At 55.1% G+C, this 17529-nt stretch overlaps 1 protein-coding gene across 1 annotated transcript; it reads right to left on the bottom strand.

The window, feature by feature from the left end:
- Window positions 1–6138: 6138 nt before the first annotated feature.
- Window positions 6139–16763, bottom strand: CD5 (CD5 molecule). The gene is made up of 10 exons (XM_060105140.1): window positions 16757–16763; window positions 15251–15298; window positions 13212–13523; window positions 12672–12734; window positions 12092–12424; window positions 9636–9929; window positions 8843–8968; window positions 8081–8134; window positions 6788–6907; window positions 6139–6227 (listed from the first exon to the last, which is right to left on the bottom strand). Exons 1-10 carry the CDS (start codon window positions 16761–16763, stop codon window positions 6139–6141), a joined length of 1446 nt encoding a protein of 481 aa, XP_059961123.1.
- Window positions 16764–17529: the final 766 nt, after the last annotated feature.

Consider the following 17529-nt stretch of genomic DNA (forward strand, 5'->3'; position numbering starts at 1 on the left):
AGCCCTGTCGGTCCCTGACCAGCTGTGCTTGCTTCTCATAAGTTATTTATACAGAGGAATCACTAAGGGACTCTACTGGCTCGAGTGCTTCTGAATTGGATGAACGATCGCCGGTATGTTTGTATTATATAATTAATTGCCATAATAAACTTTGATGAGTTAAAAGTAGTGTTGTGGTTCCAGTGAATTTGAGAAGTGAAGGAGTGGCTGCCAGCGGGGGGGCATTGATTTTGTCGACTGAACGAAAAATGCACAACGTAAGACTCGTGGATTTCAGTTTTATTTGGAGACCTTACTGCAGACTACTGCCTGGGGAACAACCTCTCAGTAGCTCTGAGAAACTGCTCCAAGGAGTTAGGGGGAGAAGCCAGTATATACATGATTTCAGCTAAGGAATAGGTGCAATCAGGCACCTCTAGGTGTCACCCTAGAGTCGTTTCAGCTCTTCTGTGTGTCCCCGTTTCTCCCTCTGGCAGTCTAAAACCACTGTGGGCACACAGAGAGAGCCCGGGATGGCCAATCCCTATGTGTGGGTCCCTGGATGAGCTAGTTTTTAAAATTAATGAGTGGGTTTCCCTATGGGACTGCTGCACGGTATGAGGATTCGCTTTTACCGCTTCCGTAAATTTCTCAGTTGCCTGAGAAAGTCGTAACTGGCCGATAAGAGCCGTGTCCGTTTTTGGAGCCGAAAGCTCTCATCTGGTATCTTCGCTTTTGTCCTGACAAACCCTGTTCAATTGCCAACTTGATGAAAGACGTCAGGCCGGCCTCCTACCTAATCACCCAGTCAGAACCTTCCCGGTGTCTTTCAACCGAGCACTTTCTCTGTATCTTTCAACTGAGAAGTCAGGTACCTTTTTCATCTACTACCGAATGGAACTCAGGATTGCCAACCAAGATGGGAGCTCTGAGACTCAGGAGAGACTCACCCAGTCGTCTGGACTCGCTGAGGAGGCAGATGACACAAGGGGCTCCAGATCATCGGAGAGTTCGGGTGAAGGAGAGAAGTCTGCTCGGGGTCCCTTTGTGGTCCCCCAAACTGTCAGCTGAAAGAAAACGCACAGTGCAAGAGCTGTGGATTTCGGTTTTATCGAGGGACCTTACTATATGTGGACTATTGCCCGGGAAAGAGCCACTCGGTAGCTCTGAGCAGCCAGTATAGATATGCTTTTGGCTATGGGGAGTGTATGCAGGCAAGCACACGTCTTGGTTAAAAATGACTGCTAGTCGCGAGGATCGGATATCTCAGTTAATGAGTTCAGTGCTTTTCTACGTATGCATGGGAAGGTGCAAGAATCTGGGTTCATTAAAAATTTTTCCTGAGGTATCTCTATCTCAGGAGCTTGTTTTTCCAAAGCACAAGTGCCTTTTTGTTTTTTCATCCTGAATGCATTTCAGGGTGCACTGTTGGTCAGCGACTGCACTGGCTAATGACTTGATCCTTGTAGAACGGGATGGTGGGCAACGTTCTTTGTTTTGCGGTTTCTTCTGTAGCCTTCAGGCCTCTCTGGTTCATGGTCACAAAGCCCCATCTTTCTGAATATTGTTTCTTGAGCTGCTGCCGTCCGCCGCCCCTTCACCCCCGGGGCCTGGCTCTTACAGCATTTCCCTTTCCACTTTTGCCCCGGTTTTTTTTTTCCATCTGAGGCATTTTCGCGCTGGAGCCTGCACATTTGCCTTGTCCTGGGTGGAGAGCTTGGGCGGTGCAAGGCCACAGAGCCCCACTAGTAGGCATGCGAGCCTCAGCGGAGCACAGATGGGGCCCCATTCTTGCCACCTGCTGGGCTGACCGGGACTGTCAGCTTGTCCAGGAAGGACCGCCCAGCTTGGGTTCGAATCTTCGCCTCCGGTTTCTAAACGCGGATGGAGGGGCAGCAGGCTGCTAAACTGGCTGTGGAGCCAAGCGGTTTTCTACCTTACCCAGCCTGCCTCCCTCGCCAGCTCCCCCTGAGCTCAGCTGCTCATCATGAGGCCTGGGAGGGCGTCTTCTTTCAGCAGGAAGAGCAGCTTCAGGGGAGTCAGGAGACCAGGTGTCTAATGGACCCCTGAGTCAGCCCTTCTGTTTCCTTCCCTGCAAGGTGACGAGGGCAGGCTGCCTGTGGAGGATGCGCAGAGATGCTGAGAATCACCAGCATTGAATACTCAGCGGGGCTGCACCTTGTATTAGCCTTTGATGTGCATCCTCTCAGCAGCCCTTCAACCCCCAAGTTTAAACAAGGGGAGGAGACTGCAGGGTGGGTAGTTCAGCAGGTCACTCAGCCTGGGGAGGTGGGGACAAGACTCGCACCTGCTCTGATCTGGCTGCAGGGGATCCTCTGAGATGCCACTGTGGTACCAGAAATCGTCAGGCTTCAAGAGGCCACAGTCCTGAGAAAAGCTTGGGTAATCTATGCTGCGAATCCCCCCTGGACTCCGGTCAAAGGGTTACTGCCCTTTGCCCCCTCCTGAACTCTGACCTTGCCTTGCAAGCGTATCAGGGACTGAGGACGCAGGACACCAGGAAGAGCTAGGAGACCCCTGGGCTTTGTAGGAAGAAGCTGAAAATCTCACGGGCTGGGGGAGGGGGCACAATCAAGTCGGTGCTTTGGGTTGGTCCCAGAGCGGTGGTCGGGGGTACCAGGGGCCGAAGAGAGGAAGCAGCACTTTCTAAGCAGCTCGGCGGAGAGCTGCTCGGTCACCCAGGGCGTGCCACCCCTGCTGCTCTCGCCTCTCCCTCCCCAGGCCCTCCCCACCCCTTCCTCCCTGTCCTGCACCCGCCACATGAAATCAATGGGTGTCCTCTGCCAGACCTCAGTGGGCTTCTTTTTTTTTTTTTTTTTTTTTTGTTCGCGCTACGCGGGCCTCTCACTGTTGTGGCCTCTCCCGTTGTGGAGCACAGGCTCCGGACGTGCAGGCTCAGCAGCTATGGCTCCCGGGCCCAGCCGCTCCGCGGCATGTGGGATCTTCCCGGACCGGGGCACGAACCCGTGTCACCCGCATCGGCAGGCGGACCCTCAACCACTGCGCCACCAGGGAAGCCCCTGCAGTGGGCTTCTTGCTGCCGTGTGGGCTGCACAGGGACAGACCCTAAGTGTCAAGTTCAGAGCCTCACAGAGATTCCTAGCGTGGTGAGAAGGACACTTAGTTGCGGCGAGGCCATTTGAAATGCCCTTTCAGTGCCACTCGGTACTCCCAGACCCTAGCGGCGTGACAGGTTTGAAGCTAGACCCGGTCCTTGGTAGTGCGAGTGAGCTTTCCTTTTGGGGTCCCCAGTTTCCTTGACTTAACATGCGGAGAACGTGCTAGAATCAGGTTGCCCGTGAGGGTCAGGTAGGCAACGATTTAGGGGAGTGGGCCGGGGCAGATGAGTGCTGCCCTCTCTGGCTGAGGTAGAGGGTGTATCCTCTGCTCTGCTCTGGGCTGGGGGTGGAGGGGTTGGGGGCCGCAGGCTGGAACGTGGCCCCCGGGGTGGGCCCAGGTCACAGTAGGGCATCCTCTGCGGCTGAGGGAGACGGTGCAGTTGCTCATCAGAGGAGCAGTGCCGACCAGCGGCCTGTGGGCTGTGTCTGCCCACAGAGGCTGGCACTTGACAAAGGCGCCTCCGAGGCTGAGGTAGCTCCTATTCAGTTGCTTAACCAAACATCTTTTTGGAAATGCATCACCCAAGCCCACCACCACTTGCAAAACAGTTGTGTAGAGAGAGTTTCTGCTCAACGCAGCTCTTTTTTGGGGTGGTGTGTTTTTAAGTAGGCCATGGTGGCCGTGAGGCCTCTGAACGTGGCCAGACTGGAGATTAAAGAGCTTTTATCCGGAAAGGGGCTGGTGAGAGACATTTGGTGCCTCGGGCCTTTGCCCCTCCCTGAGATCAGCCTCCCAGTTCCCTTTTGAGGAGCCCCTTCAGTATAGGAATCTCTGCCAGGTGACTCCTGGTACCCAGGTGACTAAGTGTCCCTGCTTCCGGATTCCCTGCATGGTCAGGGGCGGAGCCACAGCCTGGGCTCTCTCGGGACAGAGTCCTGAGCAGGGGGTGGGTGAGAGGTCGGTTGGAGGGTGTCCGTGGGGGCAGAGTGCTGGCCAGGCTCTTCTGGCATGCTTGTGCCACTCCAGCTCCGCGATTCTGTGAGCACCCCCCTCATCCCCACCATATCCTTCTAGGAACTTCCTTTTGCTCTTCCAGAGTTGCTTCTGTGGCTTGGACCATTGATATCTCCTGGTGGATATGGGGCCAAATCAAGTGGAGAAAGGCCCCAGCCCCAAGATATCTTCTCAGGGCCAGTGAGGCCCGGCCAGTCCTCTCCCTTCACTAGACCCTTAAGTTCCGAGTCAGATGTCCTCCTCTGGCTCGTCTAAGGAAACCCAGGCACTGCAGGATTAGGTATGTGTCTAGGCTTGCTGGGGAGTCGAGGGGACTATTTCAGTTAAGGGAATTACTTAACCCACAGGAATGTTAAGTCCTGGTCTCTTACTCTCAGGTTAGAAGGTTAACTGATTGGCTGAAATGACCTGAGCTTTGGACTTTTAACAGCTGTGCGAACGCAAATCCCAAATCGGCTAGGATTTACTAGGTACCCACTTTGTGCAGGGCCCTGAGGTGGTACTGGTGCCCTTTGGGCTTGACAGCCAGTGGTCCCTGCTCTCGGTCAAGTGAGGGGCTGCAAGGGGAGGGGGCACAGATCGAGGGCTGGTGACGGGGCTCTGGGTCAGGCAGCCACACGTGCTGGCTGGTGGTTGCTGTGCTGTGCTAGGCGGTCCTGTGTCAGCGTTGCACCCTCTGACCATGAGGTTGCAGAGCCCTCGCCCCCTGGTAGGTGCCCCTTCCCAATGGCACCCCCAGAGGGATCCACAGGGGTGGACCCTGGATCGAGGAGGCCGGGCACTCTAGTTCTCAGGAAGCAGAAAAATCATTATTTACAAAGAACATATTAAAAATGCACGAGAGAAATCAGCCCTTGCTTCCCACCACCCCCAAGGTGTGAGCATCCTTGTGGGTCCTCATGAGGCAGAGTTGGAGAAGAGAGCTGAGTCCCACAGACGGGGGAGGGAGCTGCCCGGGCCTGGACCCCGTGTGTCTCTGCTTGGGAGGGATGCTTGCTTCAGGGCTCTTCCCTTTCGCAGGTTCCACACCTGGAGGGGGGCCAGCTGAGCTGCGTTGGGGTCTTCGCCTGGGCTGGTGAAGATGTGGAGAGATGTCCGAGCTGGCCTGCCTCTGCAGGGCAGTAGGATATGTTGGAAAGTCACGTCCATGGTCCTGCCGGGCAAGGACCTGGACATTGTTTTCCAAGCAGTGACTGCAGAGTATTCTCAGGACAAAAGGTCTGGCTCTTGATGTTTGTTCCTGGGTCCTGGTGCTGTGTGGTGAGAAGGAAGTGTGTCGGCGGAGGAAGCCTCATACTCTGGAGATGGTTCAGGGAGGTGGGGGCCCAAAGCCCCCAGCCCAATGTCAGAGATAGCGGCTTCTCCTTCCTGCTGGTGTACGTCCATCAGGATACTCTCAGGGGTGCTTTTTAAAAAAAAAATCTAGGTATAGTTGATTTACAATATTATGTTAGTTTCAGGTGTACAACATAGTGATTCAAAATGTTTATAAATTATACTCCATTTATAGTTATTATAAAATACTGGCTATATTCCCTGTGGTGTACAATACATCCTCCTAGCTTATTTCTTTTATACATAGTCGTTTGTACCTCTTAAATTTCCCCTGCCCTTAGCTTTTTTTTTTTTTTTTGCGGTACGCGGGCCTCTCTCTGTTGTGGCCTCTCCCGTCGCGGAGCACAGGCTCCGGACGCGCAGGCTCAGCGACCATGGCTCACGGGCCCAGCCGCTCCACGGCATGTGGGATCTTCCCGGACCGGGGCACGAACCTGTGTCCCCTGCATCGGCAGGCAGACTCTCAACCACTGCACCACCAGGGAAGCCCAGGGGCCTCTTTTATGTAGTCTTCTGAGATGGAGTTTAAGGTCCATGACCCCTCTGCTCAAATGGCCAGATCGGCTCCTGTCACCTAAATTGCTGATGCTTAATCTTTTCCTTTATAAGAGTCTAGGTAATCGTCCCCCAGCCCCCCACCCAGGTCATGAACGGGCAGGGTGAGCAGAGGTGAGGAACCAGGTGGCTGGTGCTTATCCCCAGGGCTCTGCCGGGGTCCAGGCTCACCTTTTACAGCCTCTGAGCCCCGTGCAGATCATAGTCACTGTCAGAGGAGTTATCGGGCTGGGCGGAGACACGATGCAGGGCCCCTTCCAGAGCTGTGGAAAGAAAGGAGGCCATTTGAGCAGGGTTAGCCCTCCAGGCAACACAGAGAGAGCCCCTCAGAGCCAAGAGCCCTGCGGGGGCTGGAAGATCACAGAGGCTTTCTGAGCCAGTGGCTCAACATCCCTGAAACTGTTGTGATCAAATCAGCTAGTGTCCTCTAATGACGCATAATGCCAGGCTCCCTGGGGCTTAATTGTCAGCGCCAGTCAGGGAGCATTCGATACTGGGCTCTGTGGGCCACTGATGGATGCTCTGTTCTGCCTCCAAGGGATCCGAGGGGCCTCATTTATTGAGAAACAGGTCTTTTAGGTCACAGCGGTGCTGGGGTTAATGACATCCCGGCACATTCTTCTCTCTGGCTGAGTGGCCCTTTAAGGCTGTATCCCTTCCATACCCTGCCGTGGCCGGCTGTTAAAGGGGCCGTTTGATCCTTCTGCACCCCCCCCCCCGCCCCGCCCCGCCACCCCGCTCGGCCTCCCTTCTTTCTCCAGGCAGTCATGTGACCCTCTGCTCGGCCCTGCCTTCGTTCCTAGGAGCGCCAGCTGGTGCTTACCTGGAAAAGCTGAGATTTGGGAGTTCCTGGGAGGCTGACTGTATTCGTTCTCCAGGTGGGAGGCCGTGGGGTTCTCAGCCTGGGACCGGACAGTCACCGTGTGGTTGCGGTGGAAAGACACTGAGCAGATGTGGGAGGTGGTATCATTAGACGTGATGCCCTGTCCTCCTCCCCAACAGGGGCCCGACTCAAATTTCCTGTTCCCACTGTGTCACGTGTGGGTGGGGGCCAAGGGCCCCCTGAGCTCCTTCAGTGCGTCCCTTTTTCCCTTTCTTCCCGGGGAGGCTCATTCTAGCAGGGCTCGGGCTTTTAGAGCAGCTTTGGGTCGGCTGGCAAGCTGACTGGCGGGCAGGCCATCCATCAGTCAGTCAGTTATCAAACATTTATCAAGCAGGGAATTGGAACATGAGTGATAGGGCAGATGTGGTTCCTGCCCTCCCGGAACGGAGGGTCTTTATATTGTAAGAAAGACTTGACAACACAGAGCCTTCTTGAAGGAACTGGCCCTTGACACATAAAGTGGGGGAGAAGGCGGAGTAGAGGCAGGAGGAGGGCTGTGGTTCTACCCACAAAGGGGGCTCTGGGGCTTCCCTGGTGGCGCAGTGGTTGAGAGCCTGCCTGCCGATGCAGGGGACGCAGGTTCGTGCCCCGGTCCAGGAGGATCCCACATGCCACGGAGCGGCTGCGCCCGTGAGCCATGGCCGCTGAGCCTGCATGTCCGGAGCCTATGCTCCGCAACGGGAGAGGCCACAACAGTGAGAGGCCCACGTACAACAACAACAACAACAACAACAACAACAACAACAACAAAAAAAAAGGGGGCTCTGGCTGTGGCCAAAGGAGAGAGGTTGGAGACCAGGGGTGGGGACAGGGCCGGCTGCATCCAAATGTCTTAAAACTGGCCTTGTAAAGTTGTTCCACGGTAAAGACGTTCCATGCTAAATCTAGCTTGGACAACCCTTCTTAACATACGTCCGCTTTGGAGATGAACCACGCAAAAATGCCCATGAAGGTTCTGACAAGTCCTGAAGTAAAGAACTGTGTCTAGCTTTGCTTAACTCACTGATTTCAGAGTCTCTTTGATCACGGGGCCCTCTTCTCTGAGTACCACCCGTTAACACCTGTGGCCACAGTCACACCTTAGACGAGCACAGTGGAGCTCAGAGGTCTCAAGCAGCCACTGGCTCTGTCCATGGTCGGCAGTGACCCGTGACCCTGCTCCATGGCCTCCTTCCCGAGTCCCGTGGCTACTGGCCTGGGCCGAGGGAGGATCCTGCCTCCGGGGCTACTTACTGTTCTGGTTCATTCCCGTCGGGCCAATCCACTGGCGCTGCTTCTTCTGGCGGACTGGGTGACAGACAGGAAAGGCACGTTGGGGGGGGGAGGGGGGTTGAGACAGGCGTGGGCAAGGGGGCCGGGAGCCAGGGAAGGAGGGAGGAGGTGGCAGGCGCATGCTGAGGGGCCGGTTCTCCAGGAGAAACCACCGCGGGGTGCTTAGAACTAGAATTAAGACCTGGGAGGGCACCAGGGACCCAGCCATCGCTGCCCACCTCTGGCAGTGGGCAGCCTCTCTAATCTCACACCCTTGTCTCTGAATGATTTCCTCCTGAGTTCTGCAAGGCCAGGATGATACCCACTACCTTCACAAGGTCTGCGGTCGCCCATTTGTTGTATGAGGAAACCAGAGCTCAGGGAGGAAGTGGTTCGATTAGCTGCCACGTGGTGGAGCCGGCCTGGGACACGTGTCTTCTGGGATCAGACCCTCTGGACCCACCACAGTCTAAAGAATGCCCATACCCTCCCTTTGGGCTGGAGTTGGTCCCAGCTGGGCCCCTGGATGTGGGCGAATCAGTGATTTTCCTGACTTTCTGTTTGTTACTTGGTGCGGGGAAAGGCTGGTGAGAAGGAGAGGGGCAGGGCTGGGTGGTGAAGCAGAGGTGCTCCCAGCCGGCTTTCTGGAGGTGGGAACCCTCCTCTATGGGGCTTGTGGGCAACCCGTCCAGTCTCCCCACGCAGGGGCTTGAAAGGGAGGAGGTTCGGGGCACCTACACCTACATTTCTTCACCAGCTTCTTGTAGGCGAGGGGGCCACACAGCAGCAGCAGCATTACCACAAGCACGAGGGCCAGGATGATGCTCGTCACTGTACCTGCACCCAGGCCCACTGGGCTTGAGTTCTGGCCTGCAGGAGGCAGAGTTAGGTCAGCCCCAGCCTGGGAGGCATCAAAACTGTCCGTTCAGAGGGAAGCTCCTGGCTGGCTGGCTGGCTGGCTTCCCCCAGTAATTCACCAGCATGTGCAGAAGGCACTTTGCTATCTGCTGTCTCTCTACCCGTCTCTGAAATTCTCTGCTACCCGTTCATTTATCCACCATTTACTATCTAACAGTTGATCATCCGGCTATCATTTGCCCCTCCTGTGATCAACACTTTTAAGTTTCCACCATTTTCCAGTTACTTATGAGTGATCACCTTGCCATCATATACAAATAGCCATCCATCCATTCATTGCTCTCTTTTCTGTTAGTCAATTACCATGAATGTAGCAAATATGTACCCCTCTCCCTTGCTTTTCTACTTTCCATCTGGAAGAGCAGAAGACGGAATGAGAGCTCTGTCATTCATTAGCTGCCTGACAATGACGGCCAGTCTCCTACTGATGGTTCGTGCTCACTGCTGTCTGAGCACTCTTGGCCCCTCTCCCCTCATTTGTCGTCCCTCCATCCTTTCCTAGGGCTCTCTCTTTAGTTCCTGGGGCCTGTTCTTCAGAAATGTGCTCACTGACTGAGTCTTAGAAGGAAAATCCAGAACTGCCCTCCACCCACCACACCATGGGCTGGGCCCAACTCACAGGTGACAAACACTCTCTTGCAGTGGGATTTTTTCTGCAGAAGCTGGTGGCACTGGGACAGCTTCCCTGGGGGACAGAAGAACCCCCTGGAGGTCTTCTCGCCGGCGTCCAGCAGCTGGTAGGAGCTGATGTTGCCGCACTGCTGCTCCTGGCACACTTCCTCCCACCTCGCCATGCCCTTGGCTGAGGAGCTGTCGCACAGGGCGTCCCACTGCTTGCCCTGGCGCACCTCCACGGAGCCTTCACATGTGCCGCTGCCCCCCACCAGGCGGCTCTGCACCTTGGGCTGGAAATCTGGGGGGAGAGCAATGGAAGGTGAGGTGGCGGGCTCGGCGGGAGCTCCCTGGGCCCCGAGCCTGCATGCCTGGCCACTGGGACCCCGTGACACTGGCAAAGTGGGGGCCCTGGCAGGGCCCGGCTCTCAGGGGTCTGGGTACCACGTGGGACTGCCTTCCTTTCTGCCTTTCCCTTCTTCTGGCATCCTCTCTGGCATTTTCCCCATCAAGCCCTGTCCCTGGCGCCTCTGGGCTGCTGCAACAGCTTGGGCACGTTCGGTGAAGAGGCTGGCAGGGTGGCAGTGCCCGTCAGCAGCCACCAGCAGGGAGTCGTCCCCCACCCAGGTGGCGGTAAGAGAAGAGGAGTGGGGAAATAGGTTCCACCTGGGTCCGCTTCCCTCTTTGAAACGTCCTCTCATTCTCTTGCTGCTCCTTGAGAGCTGGGAGGGCTTTTCAGAGAGGGGAAACTGAGGCCCAGGGATGGGAAATACCTCCTGCTCTGAGTCCTGGAGATTCGCAGGTGGGACTGAATCCAGGAAGCCTGCTGCCCAGGTCTCAAGCCTGGAGGGACCAGCTTTCATAACAGGGCCTGGTCCAACAGAAACTGATTCATTTCTGCTTCTCAGGGTTGGGCCTGGAGGCCCACATGTGCTCGAGTTAGAGCGAGCTGTGATCTCAGCAGCTTTGGCCAGTTTCTATAGCAACATCCATCTTCAAAGCTCTAGTAAATCTTCTATTTAGAAAAAAAAAATCCAAAGGCAAGACTTCTGGGTATGGTATTGCAAGTTGTAGCCTACAGGAGGGCTCCTAGCAGAGGGGTGAGTGGGCCTGAGAGCCAGCCAGGTTTTTCCATCAGGCCAAGAGATCCTTGGGGGCTGCTTCTGCCTGGAGGGGGCAGCATCTTACTAATTCACACCATGTGCCCAGTGGTTTGGGGGCATCCCTGCCTGCAGGATAGCCCAGTGGTCCAGAGCAAATGCTTCCCAGATGTGTGCACATGAATCCCTGAGACTTTGCAGACAGGCAGATCCTGATTAGTAGGTGGAGGGTGGGGCCTGGGAGTCTGTATTTCTAACCAGCCAGATGAAGCCAATGCTGCTGGTCCAGGACCACACCTGGAGTAGCCAAGGCTTACACAACAGGCTCTGGAGTGATGCTGCTTGAGGGGAAACCCCAGCTAGTGCTCTATGATACTGAGTAAGAAATTTAACCCCTCTGAGCCTCAGCTTCCTCATCTGTAAAGTGGGGATAATAATAGCACCCACCTTCTAAGCTTGTTGTGAAAATGAAGGAATGCCCTGAATAGTCCCCAGCGTGATGTAAGCACTCAGGGAGTATGACTTCTTAGAGTCTGGACTTTGCTAGACCATTTGAAGATAGGAGCCCACTGCGTCCCGACGCATGCTGTGATTATCCTTATTTTGACCTGTGGTCCCTTTCCCCTCAGTTTCCCCATTGATCCTCATTTTGGGATCCCCCAGACCAGCCTCTGGGCTCCTGCCCTCAACCACGCTGGCATCGCCAGTCTATTCTGGTCGGTGGCCTGTGACTCGGGAGCCTCCGCAGGAAGCCCTCTGGGGCCCTGCTCTGGCCTTTCTCTACCTGCTGTGCCTCAGGGACCTCCTATGTCTCACCATCGTTCCAACATCATCTGTCCCTGGGATTTATAAACTCCCCTCCTGCAAGGCTGGTCCCCTCCAAGCGCTCCATCCTGCTTGGGCCCTTGATACAAGCCACAGTCCACCAAACTCACCAGCAGACCGTGCCTCCTCCTGCCACTTCCCCGTGCGGCAGCCGAGCCAGCGGTACATTTGGACTTGTTCTGCGTTACTTTGCAGAGATGCCCGGGGCGTTGGGTGTGACTGTGGCCCCCCCACCCCATGGCCGCCCTACCTCTTAGAGGCCAATGATCAGCCCTCCGTGTCCCTTGTGTTCTCCGTAGCGCTAGTGCCCTGCGCTGCATGTAGGGCTTTCAGGAATGTATGGTGACTGACCACATGGAGGCGCCTGTGAGTCTTGGCCCGGTCCCACTCACCAGAACAGATGAGGCCGAGAGCTTGGCCTCCGTGTCCCTTGTGTTCTCCGTAGCGCTAGGGCCCTGCGCTGCATGTAGGGCTTTCAGGAATGTATGGTGACTGACCACATGGAGGCGCCTGTGAGTCCTGGCCCGGTCCCACTCACCAGAACAGATGAGGCCGAGAGCTTGGCCTCCCGCCTGGGGCGGAGCTTTTCGGAAGCACTGCTCTGGGGAGGCACATCCTCCGTTCTGGATCTTCCACTGGATCGGCAACGGGCCGCTCTCTCCTGGCTCTAGTGTCCTGGCTGCTTCGGTCTCTGGCAGAGGCTTCAGGAAAGAGCCACACTGGAGGGCTGCACAGATGAGGTCCCCCAGGTCCTGGATCCCGTCCTGGGTCTCGATGCCGACGGTGCCACCCAGGCTGCCGCTGTAGAACTCCACCAGGCCTGCACACCGCAGGCCCCCGGGTCGCGCCACCAGCTGCAGCCTGGGAGGAGCTGGGGAGGTGGGGAGGCACCTGAGTGCTGCTGACCAGCAGCAGGGCCTTTCTTGCTCTGTGGTTCTAACATACAGACGGGTGAACGACTGGCCGACGGCCCTGGGAGGTGGTGAGGTCCCAAATATTGCATGGAACATGCGCTACAACTTTTCATGCTTATCTGAAATTTAAATGTAACTGAACATCCTGTGTTTTTCTTTGCTAAATCCGACACCCTACCCCCAGGGCCCTCAGAATCCTTTTACCTGTGGGCTCCGGAGTGGTTATGGGCGGGGGGCTTGTGGGAAGAGGTGTTGTCCTCAGTGGCTCTGAAAAGAGATGCTCTGGTTAGGGAGGGGGCCAGGACCCTGGGAGGGAGGAGGGAAGAGTAGGGGGTGTGGGGAGAGTTGGGGTCAACAACCGGCCATGTTGAGAAAGACCTGGAACTCATGATGTAAGTACCACGGGCCCCATTAAGCCCACTTGACCCACGCGTTGTGTCTAAGCCTCCTGCGAGGCAGGCAGTACCCGCCCATTTTACAGTTGGGAAAACAGAGGTTAAGAGGAGACAATGAAGTTAACCGTTGGCAGAACCAGCTCCTCGACCTTTTCCATCCCCAGACAGGTGCCAGCACGCCCTCAGTCCTCCTCCTCCAGTTCCCCACCAGTGTATGTTTCTGAGAGGGTAGTTGTAAATCGGGGACCCCTTCCACCTGCCTGCTCAGGCCCCAGATCACAGGCGTAGGCAGCCTCCTCGGGGCTGGTGCCCAGGCCCAGGGAACCCACGGGGCCAGCTAGTTACCCACCTAAGCAGATGAGGGCCAGAGGGTCCCCCTGGTTTGCCTTGCTGTAGCTGCAGTTGGAGAAGGACCCCAGTTGTCCGCGGCAGGTGATCTGGCTCTGGGGTCGCTTCCCTTTGAAGTGACGGAAGTGGGAGAGAAGCAAGGGCTCCCTGCATCGCAGCTCCTGGCAGAGCTTCCAGGCCTGACCGGGGTCCTCCCGGTGGAACGGGCTTAGGCCCCAGCTCTTGCTATGCACCGTGTACCACTCGTCCTTGTAGTTGACCTCCAGATGGCCCTGGCACCGTGAGCCGGAGCCGCTTAGTCTCACTGTGAAGCCTAGGGGTCAAAGAGGTGGGGGGGCGCAGTTGGGCTGGAAAGGGTCCTCCATGGGGGCCCCTCCCTGCACCTTCCCCATCTGGACCCCACCCCTAGCAAAGCTCCCGCTGCCCACGGACTGCCTGCTTTGCTCCTCCCGTGAGCGTCGTCCTCTGGGACCTTGCAGAGACTTTCCAGAAACTCAGGTTGATGCTGCCCCTGATCCAGGCGGCCCCTTGAAACCAGGCCAGGAGGATGGGGCTTGAGACCTCAGAGCCCAGGGAACTCGGAGCAGTGAGCGAGGGGCTCTCAGCACCCACCGTCCTACAGAATCGCCCCTTCCTGGAAATTCTGTTTCAATAGACCCCAGATAGGGCCCGGAGCCTGATTTTTTTCTCTCTCTCTCTAACTTTTACTCTATTTTTTTCTGTTCATTTTTAAAATTGAAGTCTAGTTGACTTACCATGCTGTGCCAATCTCAGCTGTACAGCAAAGTGACTCAGTTATACACATACAGACATTCTTTATTTAATATTCTTTTCCATGATGGTTTATCCCAGGAGATTGGATAGAGTTCCCTGTGCTATACAGTAGGACCTTTTTCTTTATTCATTCTAAATGTAACAGTTTGCAGCTACCAACCCTAAACTCCCAGTCCATTCCTCTCCCTCCCCCTTTCCCCCTTGTCTTTACCTTTTAAGATCAATTTTATCGAGGTACAGTTTACATACAAGGACATGCACTCGTTTTAAGGGCTCTTGTTCAATGGAATGTGACAAATGTATACACACCCCGCCATGCTCTAGACAGAAAACATGCCCATCACCTGGAAGCTCCCTCATGCCTCTTCACAGTCGATTTCCCTGAATCCAGCCTCAGGCAACCACTGATCTGCTTTCTGTCACTAAAGATGAGTTCTGCCTCTTCTCAAATGCTATATAAGTGGGATTGTACAGCAGGAACGATCGTGCTACAGTTTGGAGCTAGGATGCCATTGCAGGCTTCCAGGTCCCGGCCCAGGGCCTACCAAGCCCTCTGTGGCCCCTTCTGGTTGCCTGGTAGCTTCACGAGATTCTCTCGGCACATTTGTCACCAAATACATTCAGCATGATGTTATCTCAGGAAATGTGAAAAAGAGAGGTCTGTGGTGAAGTGAGTCTGGGAACTGCTGAATCTGAAAATGCTTAACAGAGTTCATTGCAGGACTTCTCAGAGGCTTTATTAGGCCAGTGTCCCCTGTCAGGAGTCTGCAGTGGGTGATGTAGTATTGCCTACCCTTCGTCCAACGAGTTCTGTGGAACCCTGTTTGGGAAACACTAGCCTCTAGGGTTAAAGTCCAACCTCTGAGGCAGGACATTTCGCACACTTTACAATCTGGTGCAGCCTCTCTCTGCATCCTCAGCTGCAAATGTCTCTGGCCAGGGAGCATCTGGCAGGGCTGGGCAGGAAAAGGACTTTGCAAGGTGCATTTATGGCCAGTATCTTTTCTGTGCCTGGTGAGTGGGTCATAATAATAATTAGCATGACACCCAGTATTTGTGGGGTGCTTTACAGCCATCTAGGGCATCTGTCTGCAAATGGGCCTCTGAAGTGTGTGTGCACGCATGTGTGCGTGTGTAGGGGGTGTGGGCTGCACTCTCTCTCTCTCTCTCTGGAAGGTGGGATTCGCTCCGATGGAGGGATGGCAGGTCCCCCTACAGCCTGGTGGAATCGTTTCACGCCCCCCTCTCCACGTGGCTCTTCCTTACCTTGGTCCTCTAAGTTGAGCCCTCTGAGGCCTCTGAGGCAGGAAGTGACTGCAGAAAGGAGAGAAGAGGGTCAGGAAGGGTAATCTCTCTCCTGCTTCGCCTCACCTCTACTCACAGCCTGATCAATGGCATTTTTGCCTCCAGCCACTGTCGTGGGCTTCAGGGGCAGGGATTTTCATACTACAGATGGCAACCCTTAGGTGGGTCGTGAAACCAGTTTAGTGGGTTGCAACCATCAATTTTCCTTCTTGTTTTAAAACTTTACTTTTTATTTTTTTTAAATTTTTTTTATTTTTGCAGTATGCGGGCCTCTCACTGTTGTGGCCTCTCCCGTTGCGGAGCACAGGCTCTGGACGCGCAGGCTCAGCAGCCATGGCTCACGGGCCCAGCTGCTCCACGGCACGTGGGATCCTCCCGGACCGGGGCACGAACCCGTGTCCCCTGCATCGGCAGGCGGACTCTCAACCACTGCGCCACCAGGGAAGCCCCAAAACTTTACTTTTTAAATGAACATGCAGTAAATTCCATTTTCTTTTAGTGCACAATTCTATGAATATGAACACATACACAGATCTGCATAATCACCGTAACCATCAAGGCATACAACAGTCCCATCACCCCCCAAAATTTCCTCATGCTCTCTCTTTGTAGTGATATGCAGCATTGCAACCATCAATTTTTAAAAAATCATGTAGTAACACAACCATCAATTTTTAAAGAACTGAAATGGACTAGAATAGAAATGTCAGAATGCATCGTGTTTTGTGAGGATAAGGCTCACTTTGTGTGTGTTGGGTGGCAACATAAAAACATCCTGGGCTTCCCTGGTGGCGCAGTGGTTGAGAGTCCGCCTGCTGATGCAGGGGACACGGGTTCATGCCCCGGTCCGGGAAGATCCCACATGCGGTGGAGCGGCTGGGCCCGTGAGCCATGGCCACTGAGTCTGCGCGTCTGGAGCCTGTGCTCCGCAACGGGAGAGGCCACAGCAGTGAGAGGTCCGCGTACCGCAAACAAACAAACAAACAAAAAACCATACTGAGTGTTGCTTTCAATCAAAAAAAGTTTGAACGTCATAGTTCTAGAGAGCTGAGAAATGAGCCAGAATGGGAACCCAGAACATTTGTTACTTTCTAGAATTCCCAAGGCAGGATAAGAATGATAGCAATTTCTCTTTAACAGCTCCCAGTTCTAGAGGAGGAAATCAGAGCTCAGAGAGGCAGAGGGGCTTGCCCAATATCACGCGGTCAGTTGGTGAAGGAGCCCAGTGGACGCGGGTCTGGGGGGAACTGGCCTCCCCTATGTCCTGGCTCCTGCCTGGGCCCCTTCAATAGGAATGTGGGCCATTGGGCAGTCCCGCCTCCTCCCAGCCTTGTCTGACTGTGGAGCGGGGGTGGAGGGGTGTCAAAGTGGCTCGTTGTCCGTGGCCGGCTCATGTGTGGCTGGGGCAGAGGTTTGATCTGGGTGGGGACGGGTCGGGTGGCACGCCTGTATGGCCTCAGAGCCCACCCTCCATGTTCGCTGCCTGGCTTTATCAGTCATGGAGCAAGTGTTTGGTTTCCATCTGCCCCAGGCTTGCTTCTCAGTTGGGAGCTGGGGATAGCATTGGTCAGGGTGAGTACTTTATATAGTAAAGGGCTGTGTTTAAGTTTCTTCTGAGAAATTGTTCCTGGGTGTAAAAAGTCCCGTTTTTGCCTGAGTGTTCTGAAGCTGGTGGTAGAATTTTAAGGGGAGTCATGCCCCATCAGCCTGCCCTCTCCCTTCAACCAAGACTCCTTGTAATTAAGTTGTGGCCTATGGTAAGTTTTTTCCATCTTGGCAAGAACCCACCATGGTTGCCCCAGGAGTCCTGGGCCTTGGAAGGGGAAGGTATTTCTCACACAGAGGGCACGTCGAGTCCAGAGCAGAGGCCAGAGCTCTGGCCCGGGTTGGGAGGGGGTTGGCCAGCTGTCAATCATCTGATCTATTGCAATGGGCAGGGCAGCCTCAGGAGGACATGGTGGAGATGCCCGGCTAGCTTGGTCAGAGAGGAGGCGGGGGGCCCTTTGTCCAGCCCTCTCATCTCTCACCCCTGACCTTCCACTCTACCTCCCTCCGTCCCAGTTCCCACCACGAATGGGGCTGTACACTTTTAGGGATTCATTTCTTTGGCTAAACCCTGAGGGCACTTATGGGATTAGGGGACCCAAAGATCCACTCTTTGGTGCTGAATGTTGCAGGATAGGTTTTCTGGCACTGATGCCTTTCTCTGGGTCTGAGTACCAGCTCTGCCACTTCCTTAG

This window comes from Mesoplodon densirostris, chromosome 7 (genome assembly GCF_025265405.1).
Source record: "Mesoplodon densirostris isolate mMesDen1 chromosome 7, mMesDen1 primary haplotype, whole genome shotgun sequence".
Taxonomy (NCBI): Eukaryota; Metazoa; Chordata; class Mammalia; order Artiodactyla; family Ziphiidae; genus Mesoplodon; species Mesoplodon densirostris.

Excerpts from the sequence above, each read along its gene's own strand:
- CD5 (XM_060105140.1), bottom strand. Across the intron at positions 12,425-12,671 it reads AACCACTCCGGAGCCCACAG|CTCCTCCCAGGCTGCAGCTG; the intron begins GTAAAAGGATTC and ends CCACCTCCCCAG. Across the intron at positions 9,930-12,091 it reads TCTCGGCCTCATCTGTTCTG|ATTTCCAGCCCAAGGTGCAG; the intron begins GTGAGTGGGACC and ends CTCTCCCCCCAG.